Raw genomic sequence first — 23,704 nt, 5'->3', positions numbered from 1 at the left:
CTTGATTAAAAGACCTTTGAAATATCTTAAATTACGTCCAGCGGATTAAATTTAACATTTTTAAGATATTTATCGCCAAACATTTAATGTCCGTCTTACTTAAATGTCCTATGATTTTTGAAGTGAAGCAAACCGATGCTTAATTCCGTTCCCAGATCCCAGTGATTTCAGAAAACTTTACTTTTCTGGTGAAAAAAACGAAATGAAACGAAACAACCCGAAAATAAGCTTATCGGCAGAGAAGGCCGGGCTGGGACAAAGCCCAACCCATTCCAAGCCCGGCCCATATACACGTTCCAAAATAATTTCCCCGGCTTACATATATTAAGTCCGGCCCACTGAAACATCGGGCCACATTTGTGCACGCGCGTAGGTGCCCTATGGACTACATCAGTAAGCCTTCTTTTGTTTTTTATTTTTATTTTTTTTCGGGCTTTTTTTGCAAATAGCCCCCTTATAATATTTTTTTTTAAATTGGCCCTGTCAAAAATTTATTTGCAAAAATGACCCTGCTCCCGCCACGCAAGGGCCACGTCAGCGCCACGCGGGCGGGGCTGGGCCAGATGGTTAAGTTGAACACGGTGAACCATTCACCGTGTCCAATACAATTAGTTAAGATCGAAATATTTATATTGGACATGGTGAACCATTCACCGTGTCCAATACAAATAATTGAAAAATGGTTCACTGTGTCCAATACAAATAATTGGACACGGTGAATGGTTCACCGTGTCTAATATAAATACCTCCAACTTACTCATTGTTGGGGTATGACACGGTGAATCATTCACCGTGTCCAATACAAAAATTTTATATTGAACACGGTGAATAGTTCACCGTGTTCAACTTAAACACCTGGGCCCGCCCTGCCCGCGTGGCGCTGATGTGGCACTGGCGTGCCAGGGACAGGACCATTTTTACAAATAATTTTTGGACGGGACTATTTTTGTAAATAAAATTTATCAGGGAGCTATTTGCAAAAAAAGCCCTTTTTTTTCCTCTACAGATCATGGCGTTGACGAGCTCATCTGTGGCTCCACTTAGCTCCATTATCTAGACGTTACATTGGTGGAATTAAGGCGCTCCGAAGAAGATGGGTAGAAGAAAATAAAATTTGAACGATTGAAATTAAATTATCGAAATAAATTATGCAAATTTTACCGAATTAAAATATTGGGCTACTCTTGTAGACACAAATTAGCCAAGATTGTTTACACTATTTACAATAATACTAAGTAAAAACACTTCACAACAAATCCATCATCAGTTATTGCTCAAAAACAAAAAAAAACAAATCCATCATCAGCCAACAGCCTTCTCCCTCCTCATTTTCTTTTGGTTAAATTCAAGAAAAAAGACAAAAACATGGACTCTACTCATTTTAATTACAGCACAATTTGAGATTGGTATGGTACCTGAACTTGATAGATTTTAATTTTAGTTCATAACCTTACTAAATATATTTGATTTAAGCATGTTCCTATTCGAATACAATGGAACATTTTGGAATATATAAATATTTCCTAATTTCTGAAATATTCTATAATTTGTTTAACATGAACAGTCAAATTCTAGCAGAATTTGAGAAAACTTCCAACGAGATTTTCTGGGGAAAAAAAAGGGAAGGTAAGATTAAATACAAAAATCAAAAATTTTGAAGCCCAGGTACCCCTTCGAAAAAAAACCTTATATTTTAAAGTCCACACATTTTACCTTTTTCTTTTCAAGGAGCCGTCGGAGCCGCTTCAGCAGAATCAGGATCAGAGATGTCAAAGTTGGTCCCAGAGCTAGACTCAAATCTCTTTCTCTTCTCGACTGCAGCTCGAACCCTCTGATCGAACTCTTCGTCAGAGCCAGCCAACATATACCGCAGCTTAAAGTTTACCCTGTTTTTGACTAAAATTTGGTGCCTTGGAGCTATTCTACCCTCCAACGAATAACTAAAGAATCTGGAAGTTCACACAGTTTACAGTAATTTATTGTTAGCGAAATATATAAGCAAAGACAAGAAGATCGGAAGACTACACACACGAGTTTGATGGATGAAATAAAGGATGCGAAATAACAGTCGAATAAACAGCAAACAAGATTCAAACAGAGTTTCTATTAGATAAGCCACAAGAACTGGGGACGTAGAAAAGATATAAAATGGAGTGCATTAGTAGTTAAAAAAGAAACGCCGAGGATTTAACTTATATATATATTTTACCTGGGAAACTCAATAAGATCTTGTAAAGGGCGGACCATAACTCGCCTCAAGTAACGGTATTTTGGCCGAAGGATATCTATGTTGTATCTGAGCAGCATTGGGAAGTCCGCAATCATCTCACCAAGCGAGTGGAGACGGATGCCCAATGATAAGAAGTACCTAACATTAAGCTCCAGCTTCTTTGTGATACTGCAGCCTATGAGCTGCGGGTCCAAGGCAATGACCTTTCCAATATCTTCTTGTGTAACCCCAGCTTTTGTCATTAGGAATATGACCTATTCAATTCATAGCCCAAACATCAGCACATAAAGGAATTACATAAATGCATATACAAATAATTATATAACATACCACTGTAGAAAAGAGAAAGAACAATACTTGCTTGTATTCACTGTGAATTAATATTTGCTTGTAACACCATCCACATACAGAGGGAAAAAAAAAAGAAAGAAAGGGACCCATGTAAGGAATATCATGCTGCTTCACTCTCCTATTAATTGCCAATTCTCATGGACTAGTACTCTAACGCCAATTCTCATGAAGCTGATATTTCTTCATCAGCTTCTTCATGCAGTCTTGCATAAAGATCTAATTCTATCTCAATTATCCCAAATCAATTTAAGGTGCTCATCCTACTATATAACAGTTATGAACCAAATTTGCCACATCAAAACGTTACCTTGTATTATGAAGCTACAAGTATGAAGCTACTAACACAATCACATAAACACCACTATTATGCATGACCGTATTCAACTTCAAGTATGAGGCTATTATTGGCTACTAATACGATCACAAACACACCATTATTGTGCAAGACTGTATTCATCTTCAAAAAGAAGAAGGAAAAAAAAGGTTAAAAGAAGATAAAGACAAACCACTGGGCGCATTTTCTTGTAAAGGCTGTACGTTAATACAGATGGGAACTTGACAAGGACATCGCCAATGGCTTCATTTCTAATTCCTATATCCTGTAGAAACCGTACCTAAACATCAAAGGTAAAAAGGAATAATAAGTAAAAACATACAAACATAAATATAAAACGATTGAGATATAAAATGGTTAAGTACCAGGGCATTTGACAGCTGCAAGTGCTAAACTCATACTTTCTATCAATTTCTTCAACAGTAATACCTTAGTAAAACAGCATTTTCTGACAAAAGTAGGAAGTAACCTTCGTGAAGGTTTAGACAACATGAAGATCACATTGGTAACGATGTATAGACTTTATCTGAACATGCATTTTGGAATGAGTACCTACACTATATAAATTTTGGTTTTAGTACCTAATCAAACAATATACTTGATTCAAGTACCTCTCCTCCAGAACTTAATGGTGCTTTATAAGTTTTTGTTACAGGACTTAACACATATTTTAAAGTTTTGGTCAGAAACCCATTTAAGTTTTGAATGAACTAGATGAAATTTTTTGAAATCAAAAGCAATGAAAGGTAAGGTGGTACATCAAAATTTTCAAAGTTCAGGTACCACTTTTAAAATGTGTAATAGTTCAAGGTCTATATGCTTTTAATATTACCCAGTGCAAAATACTCTCGCATCATGTCACAGACATCATACCTTCGGTACAATGGTAGACTCTAGATCAACACAGAAAACCATAGGTTTAACCATCAATATTCGTTTCATGCCATCACGTCGAACACCAAGGTAGTACAGATACTTGACAAGGGGCTTCCACCTTTCCTCAATGCTGCAACCCATTAGTTGCGGTTTATAAGCCAACAATCGTCTGACATCTTCAGTACTCAAACCAAACTCCTTAAGGTATTGAACCTGGAAAAATGTTCAATTCTTCCATGATGGCATCAAAAGAGCTTATCATGATTCGTTTCATGATCATTAGCATTAAAAAGGCATGCATTCTTAAACAGAAAGAGCAAATCAGATCATTTGACAAACATGCAGTTTAGAGTTAGAAATAATACATAAACACTTAGATCAGTCGAGCAGGTGAGTGAATGTGACACCCCAAGTTCAAAGGGGTTACCCATCCTAGGACTACTCTAGCCCTAGCATGCTTAACTCTCTTAACTTCTTAAGCCTAGCCACCGCCGAAAATGCTATAGCCGTATTAAGAGTTTTAGCCCTATTATATCTTATATATAGGACTATTTAGGGTCTCACAATGAAACAACTTCAACAGTTCCAAAGCATATGTAGATAAAAAAGCACAACACACTTGAAACTCACACCTCCTCAAATCCAACAAATCCCACTAATAACTTAACCTGATGCTGTTGCATAGCATGGAAGACCAAGCAGTTTCTGTAGGAAATTTATGATTTTCCAACATCACTCATGTAGTGCTCTGAGATATGCTACAACTATCATGTCTCTCCACAATAAAAAGGTATAACAGAGCACAAGGCTTCTGCCGGCAGGCTCCAGAGAGAGCAAGATGTATGCGACCTTTACCTAATTTCTAAAGAAGCTGTTCTTTCACATTGTACACCAAAACCTACTGAGATTCTAAACACAGTAAATCCAATGTCAGAAATTTTACAAGAGCTCACATCTAATACTGCATTAGAATCTTCAATTCATTCCACACAATATTCATGCAAATAATTTTAACAAGAAGCAACAAGATATTACCTACTATTTTATGCATTCAAATGTATATATAACAAAAGAAAATAAAGTCCAAACACCTTACTATTCATCTCTTCCAGGCTGAAAAACCCTAGCACTCTGGGATAATCAAATACCATTGTACCAAAGTCCCTTTCATCCATTCCCATGTCCAAATAGAACCTCACCCGCGACTCCAATTCCTCTATGGATAACGCCAACACCTGCGGACACCGAGTAACAACATGACCCACCCAGTCCTTCCTCACACCATTATCCTCAAGATAACCTACAATCTCCTCCAATGCATCTACGCTGCGGAAAAGAACAGATCCTCCCTTCACAAGAACAGCCCCAAGAAACTCCCCTTTCACATGAATCGATTTCAACCACTCAGTGATGTGCCTTATAATCTCAAGATTGCCAGTGCACATAGAAATTACCTTCCCAATTTGGGGATATGTCATTGAATTGTGCTTCAACCACCTAAGACATACAAACACATAGACATATATCAAACATTAAAGAATTAGGGTTTATGGCAAAAAAAATACATCACTAATTGAACAATTACTTGATAAGAGGCACAACACCAGAATGTTGGATGTAACTCTTCGCGCGAGAATTAAATGAGAGGTGAGAGAACTCAGGAACCTCTTTCATCGCAGCCGCTTCTATCACTATCCGGTCGACAAAATCCGACATCTTAGAGACGAGATTGGCGGAGTAGGTAATGCTGAGCTTCCCGGCACGCATTGCGTCCTTCAACGTCTCCGCCGCGACCCTTCTGCGCACCTCGAGCGCGCGCTTGAGCACCCGATCATCGCCACCGAGGACGAGGCGCAACTCGCGAGGCGGATCGAGAGGCTCCGCCCTAGGGAAATCGATCGAGCCCGGGAACCTCGGAACCCTCCGCGTGGCGAGGGAGGCCTCCTCGGCGATTTTACGGCGAATCTCCTCTTCTTGCTCATCGTCGTCTCCTCCGGCAACGGCGGCGGCGGCGGCGTCGTCTTCCGACGGTTCAGGCGGGGAAGGGGAGTGGAGGAGGAGGAGGGCCGTGGAACTCGCGTTCTGGCGACGGGAGAGTGGAGAGGGGTCGGGATCTCGATCGGATTCATCGGGGGAGAGGGTCAGGGAATGGTTCGTGGAGTCGATGGCGCGGGTGGGGAAGGAGAGGAGGGGTTTGGGGAAATGGAGAGCGGCGGGTGGTAGGAAACGATTGTTAGGGTTAGGGTTTGGGCGGAGGAAGAAGCCATCGAGGATGGTGGAGTAGTGATGGGAGTGACAAAGCATCTACGAAGAAAGGTTTATCTCTTTTCTTGCTATGGAGGGGGGTTTATCATTATCCTTTTCCTCGTTAGAGCGAGAACTTTTCCTTGTTTTAATAAATAATTATTAAATACTGTTGGGTCATTTTCACAAATTGGTACCATGGTCTAGTGGTCAGGACATTGGACTCTGAATCCAGTAACCCGAGTTCAAATCTCGGTGGGACCTTATATTATTTTAGTTTTAATTTTAAGGGGCAATTTCATGGATACCCCTCCCAAAGTCTAAAATATCATACATGCCCCTGTAAAGTTTAAAATATCACCCATACCCTTGTAAACACAAAAAAAAAAAAAAAAAAAAGATAACCATTTTCTTTTATTTTTATTTTTATTTTTATTTTTATCTTATTAAATGGTTTTTGTGTAATTTTAATCCTTATTAAAGTATCTACGGGAAGATTTTTGATAATTAAAGTAGTTATGGGAAGATTTTAACTATTATAGTGTTTATGGGAGGTTATACAAATTTTAATAGTATTTATGGGGAGTAATCAATTTTAGCAATTTAGGGTAGACTTTTCCTCAATTTAAAAGTTTTATGGTAAAAATGGGAAATAAAGAATAATTATCATCTTTATGATTATCCATAAAGTTCTATAAAAAACATTTAGATTTAAACTCATAAATTATATATGTATAATTTAATTTAATAATTATATATAATTAATAATTTTTTATATATTTTTAATATAAAATATATATCATACAAAAATAGACTAAAACAAAAACAAAAATCAAAACCTAAAGCCAAGTCCAAGTCATCATTATCATTAAAACTTTATTTAATATCTAAAATAAAAAAAAGGATAAATTCGTTTTCATTTAGTGTATTGATATACGTTCGTAACAAGACAGCTAACTTTGTTTTTCTCTCAAAACAAGTTTTCGATTTTATATAATATAAAATCAAAAAATTACGCAAATTACGTCTATTTTAATAGTTCTTATAAAACTAATTTTTTTTTAAAATTCGAAAGTTGTAATTTCTTTATAGCCTATTAAGGAATTGTAATAAAAGTAAATTTAAAAATATATATTAATAAATAAGCTATTTTATATTTATCACGGTGATCTAAACAATTTTAATAGTTTTTTTTGATTTTTGAAGAGTAAAAAAGTATGTGACTTTAATCAATTAAAAAATTTTTTGATTTTCGATTACCCTATAGTTGATTTTTTTACTTTCAACTCTCTCGACAAAGTTTTACCGTATATCAACTCCCCCAGAGGTATGTAAAATTGAATTTTTTTTGAACTCCCATTTATTCAGTAAAATTTTAAATTGGGTAGAAATTTGTAAATTATTGATACCATTTCGATTGTATTAATTTTCATTCCCATAACTACTATTAANCAGGCGAGGAGGAGGGAAGTGAGCGAGGCGCCGTCGCCGAGGGAGTGGTGGGCTCGGAGCACGGCGGAGGCGGCGGCGGAGGGGGTGGGGAGGTTGAGGATGTGGAGCTCCCACAGAAGCCGGGTCGCGTCTATGGAGGCGGCGGCGGAGAGCGCTGAGACGTAGTCCTCCACCACCCGCTCGCCGGCGGCGCCGGCGGAGGGGAGCAACGAGAGGTCGGGGACGATGACGTGGCGGTCCACGTCGACCCCTACCCGGACCCACCGCGGCTTCTTCCCCGCGCTCTCGTCAAACACCTAAAACCTCCGATAAAAAAAAAAAACAAAAAATAAATAAATAAATAAAATATTATTTTTAATAAATAAATAAATAAATAGTGCTTTGAATTTTTTAAAAAATATTAATTTTAGCAAAATTTTGAACATTACACTATCTATTTGCGAATGGTCCAAAATTTCAAACTACTATCTTTATGTACACAATTTCTTGTATTTTTTGTTTTTCCGAGGGAGGCGCCGTCGCCGAGGGAGTGGTGGGCTCGGAGCACGGCGGAGGCGGCGGCGGAGGGGGTGGGGAGGTTGAGGATGTGGAGCTCCCACAGAAGCCAGGTCGCGTCCATGGAGGCGGCGGCGGAGAGCGCCGAGACGTAGTCCTCCACCACCTGCTCGCCGGCAGCGCCGGCGGAGGGGAGCAACGAGAGGTCGGGGATGATGACGTGGCGGTCCACGTCGACCCCCACCCGGACCCACCGCGGCTTCTTCCCTGCGCTCTCGTCAAACACCTAAAACCTCCGTTAAAAAAAAAAAACCAAAAAAACAAAAAATAAATAAAATATTATTTTCAAAAAATAAATAAATAATGCTTTGAATTTTTTAAAAAATATTAATTTTAGCAAAATTTTGAACATTACACTATCTATTTGCGAATGGTCCAAAATTTCAAACCACTATCTTTATATACACAATTTCTTGTATTTTTTGTTTTTCCGTTTGTTTTTTTTAAAAAAAAATTTGAGTAGCTGCAGAAAGTAAGGATTTAAAACTCTATCGAAACAGTTTTATAAAGTAGTTTGCTTTAACCTTTTGAACCCGATAAAATTAAAAATTTATTTTAAACTGTTTAAACAGATAGTTCAGCAAGTGAATCGATAAATCAGTCCGATTTTGTCAGCAAACTATACAAATTTGTTTGGTTTTTAATTTATTCTTCACTAATTTTTAATTTTATTTATAATTAATTGTTGTTGATTTTATTTTATATTATGAAAAGTGAAATTTAAAAACTTATATCTATTTAATTTAGTCTAGTAACATAGTAATATTATTATTATATAATTTATAGTAGAATAGTAGTATAATATATATATTACATAATAAAAAAAGTATTTAAATAGAAATTAAATATTTCAACGTTATGTTGGCGTTACCGATTGAATCGGTGGTTGAACTATTGATTGATCCAGAAATAATTTCGGATAGCGAATTAGTTCTGTTTTTAAAAGATTAGTACAAAATACTGGGGACTATAAATTAAGTATAACTTTTTAGGCAATTAAAATGGCAAAAAGTGGGAAATGAGTGAACCTCACAACATCATTTAATTGAGAAATTAATGATATGAGTGTTACATAAAAGCTCAAAAGTTAAATTGATCCATAGCGCATACAATTAAAATATAGGGGCAATTTCATGGATACCCCTCCCAAAGTCTAAAATATCATAGATGCCCCTGTAAAGTTTAAAATATCACCCATACCCTTGTAAACACAAAAAATTATCATCAATACCCTTACTTTTAATTATGTTAGCTTTACCATAGTTATTAAATGTTTAAAGATGGGTTAAATTTTAAAATGACTTATTTACCCTCAAATTTTTTTTAAGTTAAAATGTATGGAGACCCCCTCAACTATATGCCATTTTGAAACAGCTCTCTCAACTTTCATTTTTTTAGTTGATATCCCATTAGCTTTTAGTTTTTTAAAAAATTAACTAATTTCAGTGTATGAAAAAATGAGTAGTTTTTAGTTTTTTTTGATAATTTCAACAAATCTAGTGGCACTATTTATATTTTATCGAATAAATAATTATATATAAAAATTTAAATGAAAATAATGTTAAGGAATTATCCGATATTTCTTTAATGTTGAAAGCTTAAAATTTTTTTTTAATCAAAATATTCTTGATAATTTTATCTGCATTAAACGCATTAAAAAACTAAAATATAATATATTTTAGCTTTTGAACAAAACTCTCTTTTTGTTTCAATCGACAGAACAATGCTTGCATATAGTTATGTGATTTACTTTTGCTTAAATAGGAAAAAAAATAAAATCTATAATTTATTTCAAAATTACTATTACTACTGAACCTGAACCGAAATCCAAAACTAAAAACAAAAACAAAATCAGATAAAAACATACTATATATAAAATATAATTTTTATATATTTTTTAATAATTAATATATATTAATAATTTAATTTAATATGTATATATTAAATACTCAAATTTAGATTTACAAAAAATATCTTGAAATACCTATTAGTATTTCTACTATTAATAAGAAATAAAGGGTAAAAATGGTATTTTGAAAATTTAACTCCTTTTCAGATGGGATTTAACGATTTTAACTAATGAGGGGTATTTATGATAATTTTAAACATATTGGAGGGTATTTGTGATATTATCAATTTTAGAAGGGTATTGATGAAATTAATAGTTTTTAGAAGGGCATCTATGAAATTATTCCTAATTTTAATGTGTTTTTGGTAAATTATTCTATTTTTATTTTTATTTTTATTTTTATTTTCTTTTACCAATAGAAAAAAAAAAAAAAAATTCACACACCAACATCCAAAAATAACAGGAGAAATGAGTAGTAGTCCAGATACAAACCACTCATCCAAATTTACACGGTACAAATCAAAAAATTACAAATTCCACAACAAATGATACAACTCGTTTACCTCAGTGGAAAAAAATAAAAAGACAAACTGCACACACAGCAGATACAGATACAGCAGCAACTGCAACCCCAATCTCCTCTAATTTCTTTGCTAATCCGGCCGTCGAGCTGCTTATTGAACTCCCCAAAGAATGTCTGAAAGGAAATTTGATTTCCGTATATACCACCCTCGTTTTTGCGGTAAATTACATGATGCAGATCAATGCCAAACAATGTGAGCCCAAATGGAGAAGCTCGGGAAAGAATTACAGACAAAAGAAACATAAAATGCCATTTTCCTATTCACTTGTATCTTCTTCCTTCAATCCTACCGGCTCCGGACCAATCTCTCTCGATGATCTTCTTAATGAGAATGAGTGGTCTCCTCCGCTCCCTTGAGATCGGACTGAAAGCCTAAAACTCCGATCGTCTCTCCACCTTCCCGAAGCTGAAGCGGTTTCTGAGCTCTGCCGCCAGCTTCCACGGAAAGCGCCTTGCCATGAGCTGCGAGAGGAAGCACTCTTGAGACGAGCCGAATTAGAGCGGCTATCGTTTCTCACCACCTTTAATGGGTTCTCTAGGGCTTTGAGTATGTAGCGAGCTAGTGGCCTTCGAGCAGGTTTAGGGTTTAGACAAGATTTAGCCACAATAGCCACAGCCCAGACCTCCTCTAAATGATCTTCATCCACAATAAGGGAAGGATCCATAATCTTTGTCACGAGCTCCTTTTCATATATATTGATATTAGTTACTATATTCTCAAGCAATTCATTTGTGGAGCCATCATAGGAAGCACTTATGCCGAGCTTTCCTGTTACCAACTCGAGAAGAACTTTTCCAAAGCAGTAGATGTCATACGTATACGTTGCAGGAGAGCCTGAGAATATACAATGAAAATGAGAAAGAGAGTTGGGTATGGCTTAATTTTCCATAAAAGAAGTAATTAAAGAACTACTTTGGGGCTTTCCAGAAATTTTTACACACCTGAAGTGCCTTTGTCGAGCGTCCTACCCATCAAAGAAAGTAAAGGACACTGTTAGATACTAACAAAGCGACAAAATTACACGAATATTCATACAGAATATGAAAATTTAAAAAAATGGAACCAACTGATAAATAAAAAGAAAAAGCATCGAGTTACAACTAACAACCATGAAACAGCCAAAGTGAAAATCAGCATGAGAAAATAAATACTAGGATGATAACCTTTAAGCACTGTTAAATCGTAATTGTCAATAGAAGGGCAACATAATATTAATCCTATTTTATGTTTTTGGTATGCAACTAGGATTGAGCACATTAATAGGTGAAGAATCTTCGATGAGGTGATGACTGATATGATAGTAGAGCAATCCGTCTACTTAGCACATTTCGGTTATGCAGTAATGAAAATACGGTGAACGAATAATCTAATTAATTTCCCAATGAGATGCGTTTTGATCCCACCATGTCAAAGATGCAAATATAGCATAGAGCAACAAATATCACCACTTTTTCTGAACCATGAAAATGCATACTTCAGCACACATTAATTCTATTCTCATGTCATCCTGGTTAATAATTCTTAAGACTGAAAAGTAAGCTAAAACATAACAAAAGAACTTAAAAAAAAAGACCATAAAACATGAAACACTATCAACAAAAGTCCAGCAATCATATGAGAATGAAGAAACTTACTTTGATGATCTCAACATTCTGGTAAAAACATTCTGGGGTCCATCCACTTGCTGGGCGCATACTTCACTCAAACTTCCAAGACGCACTTCAAATTTATCATCAAGAAGAACGCTGCTTGCTTGAATATCTCTACAATTATGAAAGAAACTCAGAATATACACACAAGATACGATATGAGAATGAACATAATTTTTCGCGAATATGCTTGATATTGATTTTGATATGTTAACTGAAAAAAAGAAAAGAAACAATTATAGATTGACATACCATAGCTTATAAGAGAATGACAAGTGAGCATATAAAAAGGTTTTGTTGCAGCACTACAAACTGCTAATCCAACAAAACATGGGAAAGGAAAATAATGGTAAAAAAATAGGGATTTTCATTATTATACCAGAAATAAAGAGTCTAAGATATCCTCTGATTTTAACAAGGAAGCTTACATCACATTTTATGATAAATAGAATTCTAGCCACCAAACTAGCATATACTTTCTTTATCCTACTCATGCGTTACCTTCTTTTTTTATTGGACAGAGCTACAAAGAGTACAAGAAAAACTATGCATTCCAATTTCTTCAATTCTATTTGAATTACAAACATACTTGGCAAATTAATTTACATTAAGTTCTAAAAGTTTAGCATGAGTGAATACTCGAACAAAGTAGATCCTCCTGCCAATAATAATAAAATCTGGGTTCACATTAAAGGTACTATTAGTAAATGTATCTTCTAAGAAATGACTTGCTTAATAACCAGCTGAAAAGTTTAAATAATATAAAATAGAGAAAGTTAACGTCCCTATCCCACTAAAAAAACAAATGATCAACACATGGACTTAAACACGGTTCTCCTTAATTAATTCAATAAATTTCTGTCATTTTCTACATGTACATAGCTCAATTCAACTTCCTTCTCAAACAGGGAGAGGCACACAATGTCACATTTGTTCCTCTATTTGTACATTTCACTGTTACATTCACAAGCATAAGTAAGTTGCGCTCCACTTTCCAACTAGACTCTTTTGTTCCTACCAGCCATAACATGACGTGTCAAGGCTAAATCAATAAAGTTACAACTTTTATGCTCTAAACTGCTTGAACCATTTTTTAAAAGATGCAGCAAAAACTAGAGAAATATGGCACAAAATCATGCAAATAAACGACACGAAAGAGAGGCATAGCAAAGACAGTTAATCGAACACACAATCTTCTACAAGAAGAAAGTACAATACCTGTGAACAAGAGGTGGATCACACTCATGATGCAGAAAACACAGAGCCTCCGCCACGCCTATTGCGATCTTCAACCTCGTAATCCAATCCAACGATGCCAAACCCTCTTCCTCCATCCCGGGCTTCCTATGCAGAGCCTCAGTAAGGTCCCCTTTAATCACATACTTATAAACCAAAAGCACCTCTTCCTCATCCTCCTTGCCCTTAGAGCAATGCCCCAAAAACGGCACGAATCGTTCATGCGAGACCTTCGCGAAGAAACCCAATTCCCCAACAATCCATTCCTTCTTCACCGTCTTCTTTCCGTCGATCCTCTTTACCACCACTTGAGCCCCATCCTCTAACATGCCATGGTAAAGATCTCCGGTACGACCGTGCTTGATGAGGTTGTCATTGCCGAACCCCTCGGTCGCCTTAAGAAACCGCTCGTACGAGGTCGCATCCGGACCGGTGGAAGAGGAGCTCCTAGGGTTACTTGGCGACGGCGGAAGCGGCGCCACCCCTGAAGAACGGCCAACATTAACAGTACTGCCCTCTGGTACTCGTTGCCTACTGGTTCTCGATCTCAGGGCGCACAAGATGATCACCGCGCTCAATACAACAAGCAACGCAACGCCCCCAACTACAGATGCTACAATGTACTTCCACTTACTACTCCTCTTCCCCACCGAAGACTCCGGCGGCGGAGGCGGCGGAGGCGGCGGAGGGGCGGTGGGATCATCGAACACCAATCCCCTCTTCCGATAGAACTCCTCGCAATCGATAGGGTTTCTCTGATCCGAAGCATTGCGGAAGCAGTTCAAAGCGAGCGACGCGTTGGTGATCGCTCCACCGATCGCTGATTGCCCTTCGAAGTAGTTGTCGGAGACATCGAGGGATCGAAATCGCCGGAGAACGCGCCCTTCGATTAGGGTTTGGATCGGGCCGTAGAAGAGGTTCGTCGAGAGGTTGAAGACGACCTCCCCCGTCGCATTGGCGCCCCAAAGCGAAGGGTCGGGTAACTCCCCGGTGAGGTTATTCGCGGAGACGTCGAGGAGCGTTAAGTAGGGGAGAGATAAGAGCGACGCAGTGAGGTTACCGGAGAGGTTGTTGTGGCTGAGATCGACGGTAGCGAGGGCGGTAAGGTTACCGAGCTGGGCCGGAACCGAACCGCCGAGGCTGTTGTGCGAGAGGTCTAGGGTTCTGAGGGTGCCGACCCGGCCCAGCTCGACCGGGATCGAACCGTTGATCCCGGTGAACCGGAGGCCGAGGTCGGTCAGCGACAACCGGCCGAACCAGACCGGGATCGGACCGGGGAGGAGGAAACCGGACGCGTTGAAGACGACTAGGCGGGAGAGGTTCCGCAGCCCGTCGACGTCGAACCGGGGGTCGAGCTTGCCGAGCCGGGTTCGGCGCAGGCCGGAGAGGGTGAGCGACACTACCCGGCCGGTCCGGCACCCGACCCCGGCCCAGTTGGTGCACGGGTCGGCTTTGCGGGGCCAGTCCCTGGACCGGATCCCTAGGGAGGCGCGGAGGCTGTAGAGCGCCGCGAAGTCGGCGGTGGAGTTCAAAACGTCGCCGACTACGGGCGAGGAGGAGGAAAAGAAGAGAGCGAGGAGAGAAAGCACCAGAATGTAATTTTGCATCTTATGGGGTCGTTTAGGTAGCATTTCTCCTATCTATTATCTCCGCTCTCATTGGGTTAGGATTATACGTAATAAAAGTGCTCGATGTAGAGTATATAGATAGAGTACATAACCCCTAGATGAGAGAGAGAGATGAGAGTAGAGAGGACAGAATGAGAGGAGAAGAGAGGGAGAGAGAGGGAGAAGAGGGGAGGGACGGTAGTTGACATGGAATAAACGAAAATATGGGCGAGGTTATCGATCGTAAATGTTTATTATTTCTACGGTGCTTTAAACTCCCAAAAACTCAAAAAGAGAGAGTGGTAGGTGAGGTTTTTACGCGACGGAGAGAGAGAGAGAAGAGAGAAGAGGAGAGTTTTTTTTTTTTTTTTTTTTTTAGAGATAGGTAGACCGCTATGCGATTCGTTTATTTTATTTAGAAATAAATTTAGCTGGAAACGTGAATTAATTAGGATTCGAACTTGGGTCTCGAATATCAACCATTAAATCTTTTACTACTTGTTCTAGAGACGATCGGCAGGAGAGAGTTGTATGTAGAGTGTGAAGGAATAGTTTGGGTCGGTGGCTTTGCATTTTGGGACAAGTTATAGTCTTCTTAATTTTCAAAATTAATTTTAAGTTTACCAAATAATACTATATATACTTAAAAATTATCATCCTCACGTTTTAGTCAAATATTATGTCGCATATAGATTAACTTGTACAATATAATACCGTATCATATTTAAAATAATAAAGCAGTAGAAATATTTTTCTAATATCAAATAGTAGCCATGCTAATATTCTATATTATTTGTACTTGGCTATTATACGTGTCTAATCGGTATAGCTTTTGGCGAGTAAATAAATTTTATGTGATAGCTAAATTACATGTATTTGTCTCATTCAACTATCATATATATATTAAAAAAAAAACTAAATTATTAATAATACTTAAGAAGATCTCGCACGGATGCATACAGTATACCTAAAGCAATAGTAAATTTTACTATCAAATTCATGCATTCTGTATTCAAAATTTATTCACTGTTGTTGAAGATCATGTTTGAGATTCCCAAAGCAATGTTTTCTAAGTTAAACTCCAATGAAGAACATACAAACAAACACCACCATGAAAGCTCCATCGGAGAAACGAGTTAAACTCCAATGAAGAACAAACTAACAAACACCACAATGAAAGCTCCATTCGAGAAACTCGCATCTCGTTTTTCATTTCCTTACAGTATTACATTTTATAACCTAAAATGAAGATCCAAAAAGTTGCAAATTTTAATCAAATATAAAGCAAAGCTTGGATGTAGGCTCTACAGCTATTCATTATTGTAACTTTCACCACGAAACATATATCACGAGATTTTCTAAAGTACGAGCAATCTATCTATTTCATCCGTGTTTTTAAAAATAAATTCAACTATAAATATAAAATAACTAAATTTTAAATTTGATATCTCGAATACCAATTATTAAGTACTTGATCAACTATTTTAGAAACAGTCGGTAACTTTACTTTTTTATTTAAGAAAAAAACGGATTACATGCCGTTTTGATGGTACAACATAAATTTTTAACAGGCATCTTGTGTTGATGGTACAATATACATTTTTTTTTTTAACAAGCATCTTGTGTTGATGGTACAGCGTAAATTTTTAACACGCGTCTTGTGTTGATGGTACAATGTAATTTTTGAGCAGCGGCGAACAGGAAAGGAGATGATGGTGATGATGATGATACAGGGAACACCGTGGACCTTGGTGCGGAACAATCACAAAACGTACACGTGGCAGTTTCTTAGTCGTTGATGGGCCCTGCTGTGAAGTTCTCGAAACATACACGTGGCAGTTTCTTAGCGGGTCGGACACCACGGGTTGCTTCGGTGTTGCTAAATTGCACAAATGGGGATCTCATGTTTGGAGTTCACTATACAAAGTACTTAAATAGAAGGACAAAAGTGTATGGGTAGTCCCTGTGCTATCCCAATTTTGTAACTTGGTTCATGTACGTTTTATGCTAATAATTAAATGGCACAATTTTTTTAAATATAAAAGAACTATTTTACTCTTTTACCATAAATGATTCACTTAGTTTAATTTTACTTCAAATATAAGTAAATATCATTATGTACTTATAGCCTGATTCTTTGTTAGTGGTGTAAGTAGAGATACAAATGGATTTAGGTCGGTGGAGCTCCCACTGGAAATGAGGAGGTTAGTGAGGGCCAAAATAAAAAAATATATATATCTCTCTAAATCTGTTCCGATTTGCTAAGAAAATAGAGCGAAAGGGAAAAGAAAAAATTCCTTTTTCATCTATTTCGATCTATAAAAATGTTTGTCCCCTTCGATCAAAAACTAAGATAAAAATCAACCTACTCTTAATCTGTCCCGACTAGGGGTGTAAACGAGCCGAACACGAGCGAGCTAGGGTCGGCTCGTGTTCGGCTCGTTTTAATAAACGACCGAACACGAGCGACCGTTAAGTATCGAGTCAAAAATTCAGCTCGTGTTCGGTGTTTATTAACAAGCCGCAACATGAAGCTGGCCACGTAACGAACAATAATTAAAGGATTACTTAGATTGAATATATATAAAAAATTAATTTATAAATCTTATCCATTAGACTTTGATTTTAATAGTTGAAACTTTAATATAGATGAGTGTTTTTATAATTGAACTCGTCTTTATATTTTATTTTGCTACAAAAATAATAAAAAAATATATTAATATTAATTATTTATTTATTAATATATAATATAATTAAATAAATTATATAAATATAAATATATGTTTCGAGCTGTTATCGAGCCGAAAACGATGCGAGCTGATATCCAGCTGTGTTCGGTCGTTTACTAAACGAGCGATTCGATCTCTGGCTCATTTCGTGCGAACACGAGCTGACTCGCGAACAGCGAGCTGGATTGCCACCCCTAGTCCCGACTGGCCAAAAAAGGTGGCAAGAATCAAGAGAACCATCTTGCCGCCGAATCTGCCCTGTGTTGTATCCCGATGTCTAAACATACTAAAATTTTATGGTACATTCCAAAATAAACAATTCTATTTTGGAGTGTATATTTTCTAAAATTTTAATAGATGTAAAGTGTTTAAATTAAATGTACAGGGACTATCCATACATTTTATCTATTTTAGTAATGAACTCATATTAAATAAGGCCAAATTCTAGTTGATACCTTCAACTTTATCTAAGAGCTTACGATTTTTCATATTGAGAACTAAAGAGGTGGGATTTGATATTATAAATAGTTAACAATTTTAAGGATATCTCTTTTATATTTGTAAGAATTAGTCGAGCAAAAATATTTTTTTGATTTTTATCTCAGTAAATAATGTAACACCTATTAAACATGGCACTAATGAAATGTGAACTGCAAGAAATTAGAAACTTTGAAAATTTTTAAAGTTTTATTTAATCATTTTTATTTTTTAATTTTCTCCTTTAATTATGCAAGTGTTTGCTGTGTCCTGCCCCTCAGCATAACTTTAGACAACGACATAATTTAATTGTATTAAATTTTTTAAAAATTTAAGGTACATTTAACTTTTTTTCCAACCACTTTGATAGGCATTTAAAATTTTAAATAGCCAAAATTTATGCTCCAAAAGTAATTTGACTAAAGGAAAACTCTCCCTAAGGGATTGACCAAATCATAATAAGTTATTAAGATTCTGAGATTACATGTTCCAATCAATGTAATCATTTTTTTTTAAGGTTGCCAATGTATTTGTTCATCAGTTACTCAAACACGACTCGTTAATTTGATTATAAAATATCAAAATATCATTCTTTAACACTTCAAAATGTAGATCAATATGTTATTTCACGCGATACTATAATATTAGATAACGGTAATTTATCTCAAGAACTTCCTACTTGATTAATTTGTATGTAGTACACATCCCAAGTCTATCAAAGTCTCCACTATATAGATCAATAGTGATGTTGAATATAAAGTATCGAAAAATACGGTTCATTGATAACGTTAAAAAGATTAGTAGCGATGTCCAAAGATTCGATTTAGGTCAAATTCCGAGGGCGACTTAAGATTAGGCAAATGTAATGCAGGTATTTTAATAACTCAGCTTGAATTCGATCCGCTTTTTCGCAGCCCGAATCGGTCCCTATCCATCACTTCAGGACCACTCCAGAACTTTAGATCTTTCTACATATCTTACATGTAAACTAATGAAAAACCAGCCTAACTTATTGTCCTTAGTCCCTAACTTATTTTCCTTAGTCAATTTTGTCGCCTAAGACTCTAATCGAAACAACATTTCTTTTCGTTCTTTCCTTCTCTTTTCAGGAAGCTTTCACAAAATTTTGATTCTGAGTTAAAAAAATGTTCGAAGATACACTAATAATTTTTTCTGAGAAAATTCTCTTTTTATGAGCTATTGATCAGATGTACACGTTTCAACCTAGGGTTTTTTACTTCGATGTGCTTCATCTGAGCTTCTCGGCGTAAAGAAATTTCCAAACACTTTGTTTGAGCGACTCTTTAGATGGTTGTTACTTGTACTAGAAAAGATATTGTGAGAACGTTTATGATGAATAAGCCATTATGGAATATGAGTATAAAATATATATTATAGATTTGCCCATCATTTGTTTTTTTTTTCTGTTGTGAACGAAAATAAATAAGAATCGTTTCGAAATGGAATTTTACAGGAAGGAATAATATTTTCATAACTACTAGAAAAACTCCGCAAAATAGTTTTCCGCATTTGGTGTGAGCATATATGCATGTCTAAAGAGAATGAGTTAGAGTAAATTCAAAAAACAAGAGAAGCAAATCTATATAAGAACATTGGGAATAAATATCACTATAAAAAAACAAAAAGGTTTTAGTTACTCGAATCTTATCCAAACGACACAGAGAAAGTTGTTATTGTTTTTTCGACTCTCAAAGCACATTAATCAGTAAACCAACAATTCATTAGCATAACATAGGCTACTTGGAAAAAGTCCTAACAGGCTCACAATTTTGCTATTGTTTCTCCAACCAAGAGAATATTGAGTGAGATCATAATATAATAAATAATTGTTAGGTAGTAAATGAGTAAGTAGGGAACCTATTAGGTGGAGCCATGCTTTTCAAAACTCTATTTTTTTATAAATGTTTTTTTGTTCTTTTTTAAAAATGTAAAGTGTAACTAAGCCTTATAAATTAATTAAATTCATTTAAATTGTTGTTGCTTCATCCCCCCTTTAACTAATTTTCCTACAGGTTATTTGCAAAATAAGGTTCAGATGAAGTGATCAAGGGTTAAGTTTCTTTTGTTTTCTTCGGCTTTCGTAAACCGAACTAAATTAAGTTTGAATGTCAAAGTTAGGCAGCAACAGGAAACCAAACCCAAACTATGCATTTTGGTTTACAAAATTGGGTGTAATAATTTAATTTAAAAAAGGTCTTTGTCTAACTTTTGAAAAAAAATATGATAAAATATAATAATTTCGTAATTTTGATGGTTACCTACCTAATATCTAAGATTCAGGTAAGCAGCCATTTAATTTGGGCATTGAACTTCCCTTTTTATTATTTTTTTCTTTTTCAGTTGAAATAAAACATAGGGTGATTTCCCTATGTTTTAATACTTAGATAGTACATAGAAGATAAATGGTTATGCAAGCCCCCACATACATGTATTTTATTAGTCTTACACATATGAAAAGAGATGAAAAAAAAATTGTAAATAATTAAATGGTATATTAGTAACCACCTTTTATATATATATATATAATTATGCTATTATACTATCAATAGTACCAAGCCCTTGGTACTATTGAGTTTTCGGTCGTTGGATGAAAGGATGTGCGGTTAGGATGATAGTGGTCCCCGGTTAAATTGATAGTGGTCCCATAGGGTTGAGTGGGTGGTTGGTTTAATAGTATAATCTAACGGGTGGAAATGATCAAAGGGTAGATCTAACGGTAGAAAACTCAATAGTGATCAACTAGGATAGATCTCTACGACTATAAAATTGATAAGCACCAAGAGTGCTGGTGCTTTTAGCAAGTACCATAGACAGACTATAAAGATTTTTTAGCTCTTGGATTGAGAAATGAGTAGTTAGGATGATGTGGGACCCCTAGGGTTGAGTGAGTGGTTGGTTGAATAGTATAATCTAACGGGTAAAAATAATCAAAGGGTTTTATTTATATATATATATATATATATATATATATGTATGTATGTATGTTATGGTTTCTATATCCTAATGAGCATAGACCCATATATACAAATAAATATCTACCAATTTAATAGCACCAAGTCATTGGTGCAATTAGGTTTTCGGCCCTTGGATGAAGGGATAAGCGGTTAGGATGACAGTGGCCCTCTAGGATTGAATAGGTGGTTGATTTAATAGTATGATCTAACGGGAGGAAATGATCAAATGGCTAGATTTAACGGCCGAAAACTTATGAGTACAAAAAAAATTATACTCATAAGAATATAATAGCCGTTAGATTTACCTCTTTTATTATTTTCATCCGTTCGATTATACTATTCAACTAACCACCCACTCAACCCTAAGGGGCCCACATCATCCTAACCGCACATCTTTTAATCTAAGGGCAGAAAACTTAATAACACCAAGTTATTGGTGCTATTAATAGTATTACAGCTTTATATATATATATATATACCTAGGCTGGAATNATCACTCAAAGCTGGACGCGATCTTGATGACTGAATCTTCCTCCTCTCTGCTTCTCTCACTGCGATCTCATCGAAATTGACACAAGGAAGAAAATCAACCAACCAACCAACAGGCAAAAAAATCAGATTTTTTTTTTTTTTTTTTGTTTTTTTTGTTTCGGCGACTCTCTATTACAAACTTCTTCCCCCTAATACACACAATCGTTTTTTCAAAACTTAATCTGGTAATAAACTACTAAGAAGAACAATTTACCATGGCCACAATTTATTTCATCTCAAATATATAACAGTTCTGCACAATCCAACTTAGATTATCTTATTTTGGTTCCCAATCCAATTGCCAAACTGCAAGAACTTCCAGTGTAAGGCATGAGAAATGAAGTGTTGGAATTTTAAATTTGAGTTTCAGTCTCATAGGATCAAAAAAAAAAAAAACCTATAATCTTGAATAAATTGTATGTATAGCCCCTAACCTCTTGCTACAGCCCTAACTAGTTGATTCAAAATTTTCAGCATTGAAAATACGAATGCCATCATGCTTCTAAAAATATACAAGCCTCTCTCTCTCTCTCTCTCTCTCTCTCTCTCTCTCTCTCTCTCTCTCTCTCTCTCTCTATATATATATATATATATATAGAGTCCGGCTGGAATACTATCGATAGCACCATGCACTTAGTGTTACCGAGAATTTTACACGTTAGATTTAATCCTTTGATTATTTTCACCCGTTAGATTATACTATTCAACCAACAACTCACTCAACTCTAGGAGGCCCACATCATCCTAATCGTAAATTTCTTCATCCAATGGCTGAAAATCTAATAATGCTAATAACTTGGTACTATTGAGAGCATTCCAGTCTAGCTATATATATATATATATATATATATATATATATATATATATATATATATATATATATTTCATTCTTTAAAGAGCAATGTTACACTTTATTCATCCAAAAATCAATATTTTTGTAACAATTTTATTAACTTTTTTTAATACTAACTGTTTTTTTTTTAAAAAAAAGAAATTCTTAGATGGTGGGTTTAAGCTCAACAAGCTAGCTATAGAATATACAGATAAATTTTTATTTCCTTTTTTTTTTATCTGAGTGTTGTTTCCCAAAAAAAGAACAAAAGACAAGTGACACAGCAAGGTGTCAAGTGAAAGTGAGAGTGATTGCTTTGAGGATTCTTATGCTTCCTTTTAACGTTTAGTGTGCAATTNAAATAAAGCCAGTTAGAGATACAAAGCAATTGTACTTCTAATTTGAAACTCCGTAAATTCTTAGCCAACCGCACTAGCTATAATAGCTCGGATGCTATATATTGTTCACAGTTAGAAACTAAAGCACAAAATATGTAAAATTTACAAACTCGTGTATTTTATTTGCTGATTTGGCATGCTTAATTAACAATCAAATCTTACTCCGTGTGGTCCACGGATAATCTATCGAACAAATCAAGTATCTACCAAAAAACCAAAAACAAAAAAACAAAAAAGGAGTCTGAATGCTTTTTGAAAAAGTGCAAAATCCACGACGCGTTTCTTTGCAGAATGGCCCAGAATATTCAAACGTTCCCCACTTTGGCTCACTATCCCGTAAAAATTCTCCCAGATAGAGCCAGGGCCCAGGGCTCGTCGTATTCACTAATCACTACAAAAGTTTGGAAAAAAAAAGAAAAAGAAAAAAAGAAACGAGAAAAAGAAAAAGTTGACTGGGTCAAATGATAAGATCCCAACATGGCGCGCGCGTAGGCGTTGGGCGTTTTCTTGCGCCGCCGCTCTAGTGTTAGGAAATAGGCAAAGTAAACGTTTAGTAATCTCACCTTGTCTTTTATTGGCTCCCAGAGTCCCAGTGGGAATAGTTTACTTGTTTTCGTTGGTATTGAAACTAAGGAATTCAAAATTTTATCTGTATCTGAACTCCAATTGAGAGAGTTCAATTAATACTAAATAGATGTATAAAAAATAAAAATTCGATAGATTTCAATACAAAAGTACTTTGTTCCACCAATTTACAGCATTTTAAAAATGTTTTATATTTTATAGGCTAAGTTA

At 35.9% G+C, this 23,704-nt stretch overlaps 2 protein-coding genes and 1 non-coding gene across 4 annotated transcripts; 1 reads left to right on the top strand and 2 right to left on the bottom strand.

The window, feature by feature from the left end:
* LOC109714888 (transcription termination factor MTERF2, chloroplastic) lies at positions 1,156-6,132 on the bottom strand. 2 transcript variants are annotated; one of them, XM_020239616.1, is made up of 7 exons: positions 5,377-6,132; positions 4,883-5,288; positions 3,789-4,004; positions 3,088-3,195; positions 2,210-2,484; positions 1,714-1,949; positions 1,161-1,606 (listed from the first exon to the last, which is right to left on the bottom strand). In XM_020239616.1, the coding sequence occupies exons 1-6, from the start codon at positions 6,093-6,095 to the stop codon at positions 1,724-1,726; spliced, it is 1,950 nt and encodes a 649-aa protein (XP_020095205.1). In that variant the 5' UTR covers positions 6,096-6,132; the 3' UTR covers positions 1,161-1,606; positions 1,714-1,723. The 2 variants fall into 2 exon arrangements, with proteins under 2 accessions (XP_020095204.1, XP_020095205.1); XM_020239615.1 differs by having other exon boundaries at positions 1,156-1,949; positions 5,377-6,131.
* Positions 6,228-6,299, top strand: TRNAQ-CUG. Its single transcript has one exon. It is a non-coding gene; the product is annotated as a tRNA-Gln (tRNA).
* LOC109714887 (probable LRR receptor-like serine/threonine-protein kinase At2g16250) lies at positions 10,341-15,099 on the bottom strand. The gene is made up of 4 exons (XM_020239614.1): positions 13,343-15,099; positions 12,110-12,238; positions 11,417-11,439; positions 10,341-11,309 (listed from the first exon to the last, which is right to left on the bottom strand). The coding sequence occupies exons 1-4, from the start codon at positions 14,989-14,991 to the stop codon at positions 10,732-10,734; spliced, it is 2,379 nt and encodes a 792-aa protein (XP_020095203.1). The 5' UTR covers positions 14,992-15,099; the 3' UTR covers positions 10,341-10,731.

Source organism: Ananas comosus, linkage group 9 (assembly GCF_001540865.1).
Source record: "Ananas comosus cultivar F153 linkage group 9, ASM154086v1, whole genome shotgun sequence".
In the NCBI taxonomy this organism is placed as follows: Eukaryota; Viridiplantae; Streptophyta; class Magnoliopsida; order Poales; family Bromeliaceae; genus Ananas; species Ananas comosus.
This window is presented reverse-complemented; position numbering and strand designations above follow the sequence as displayed.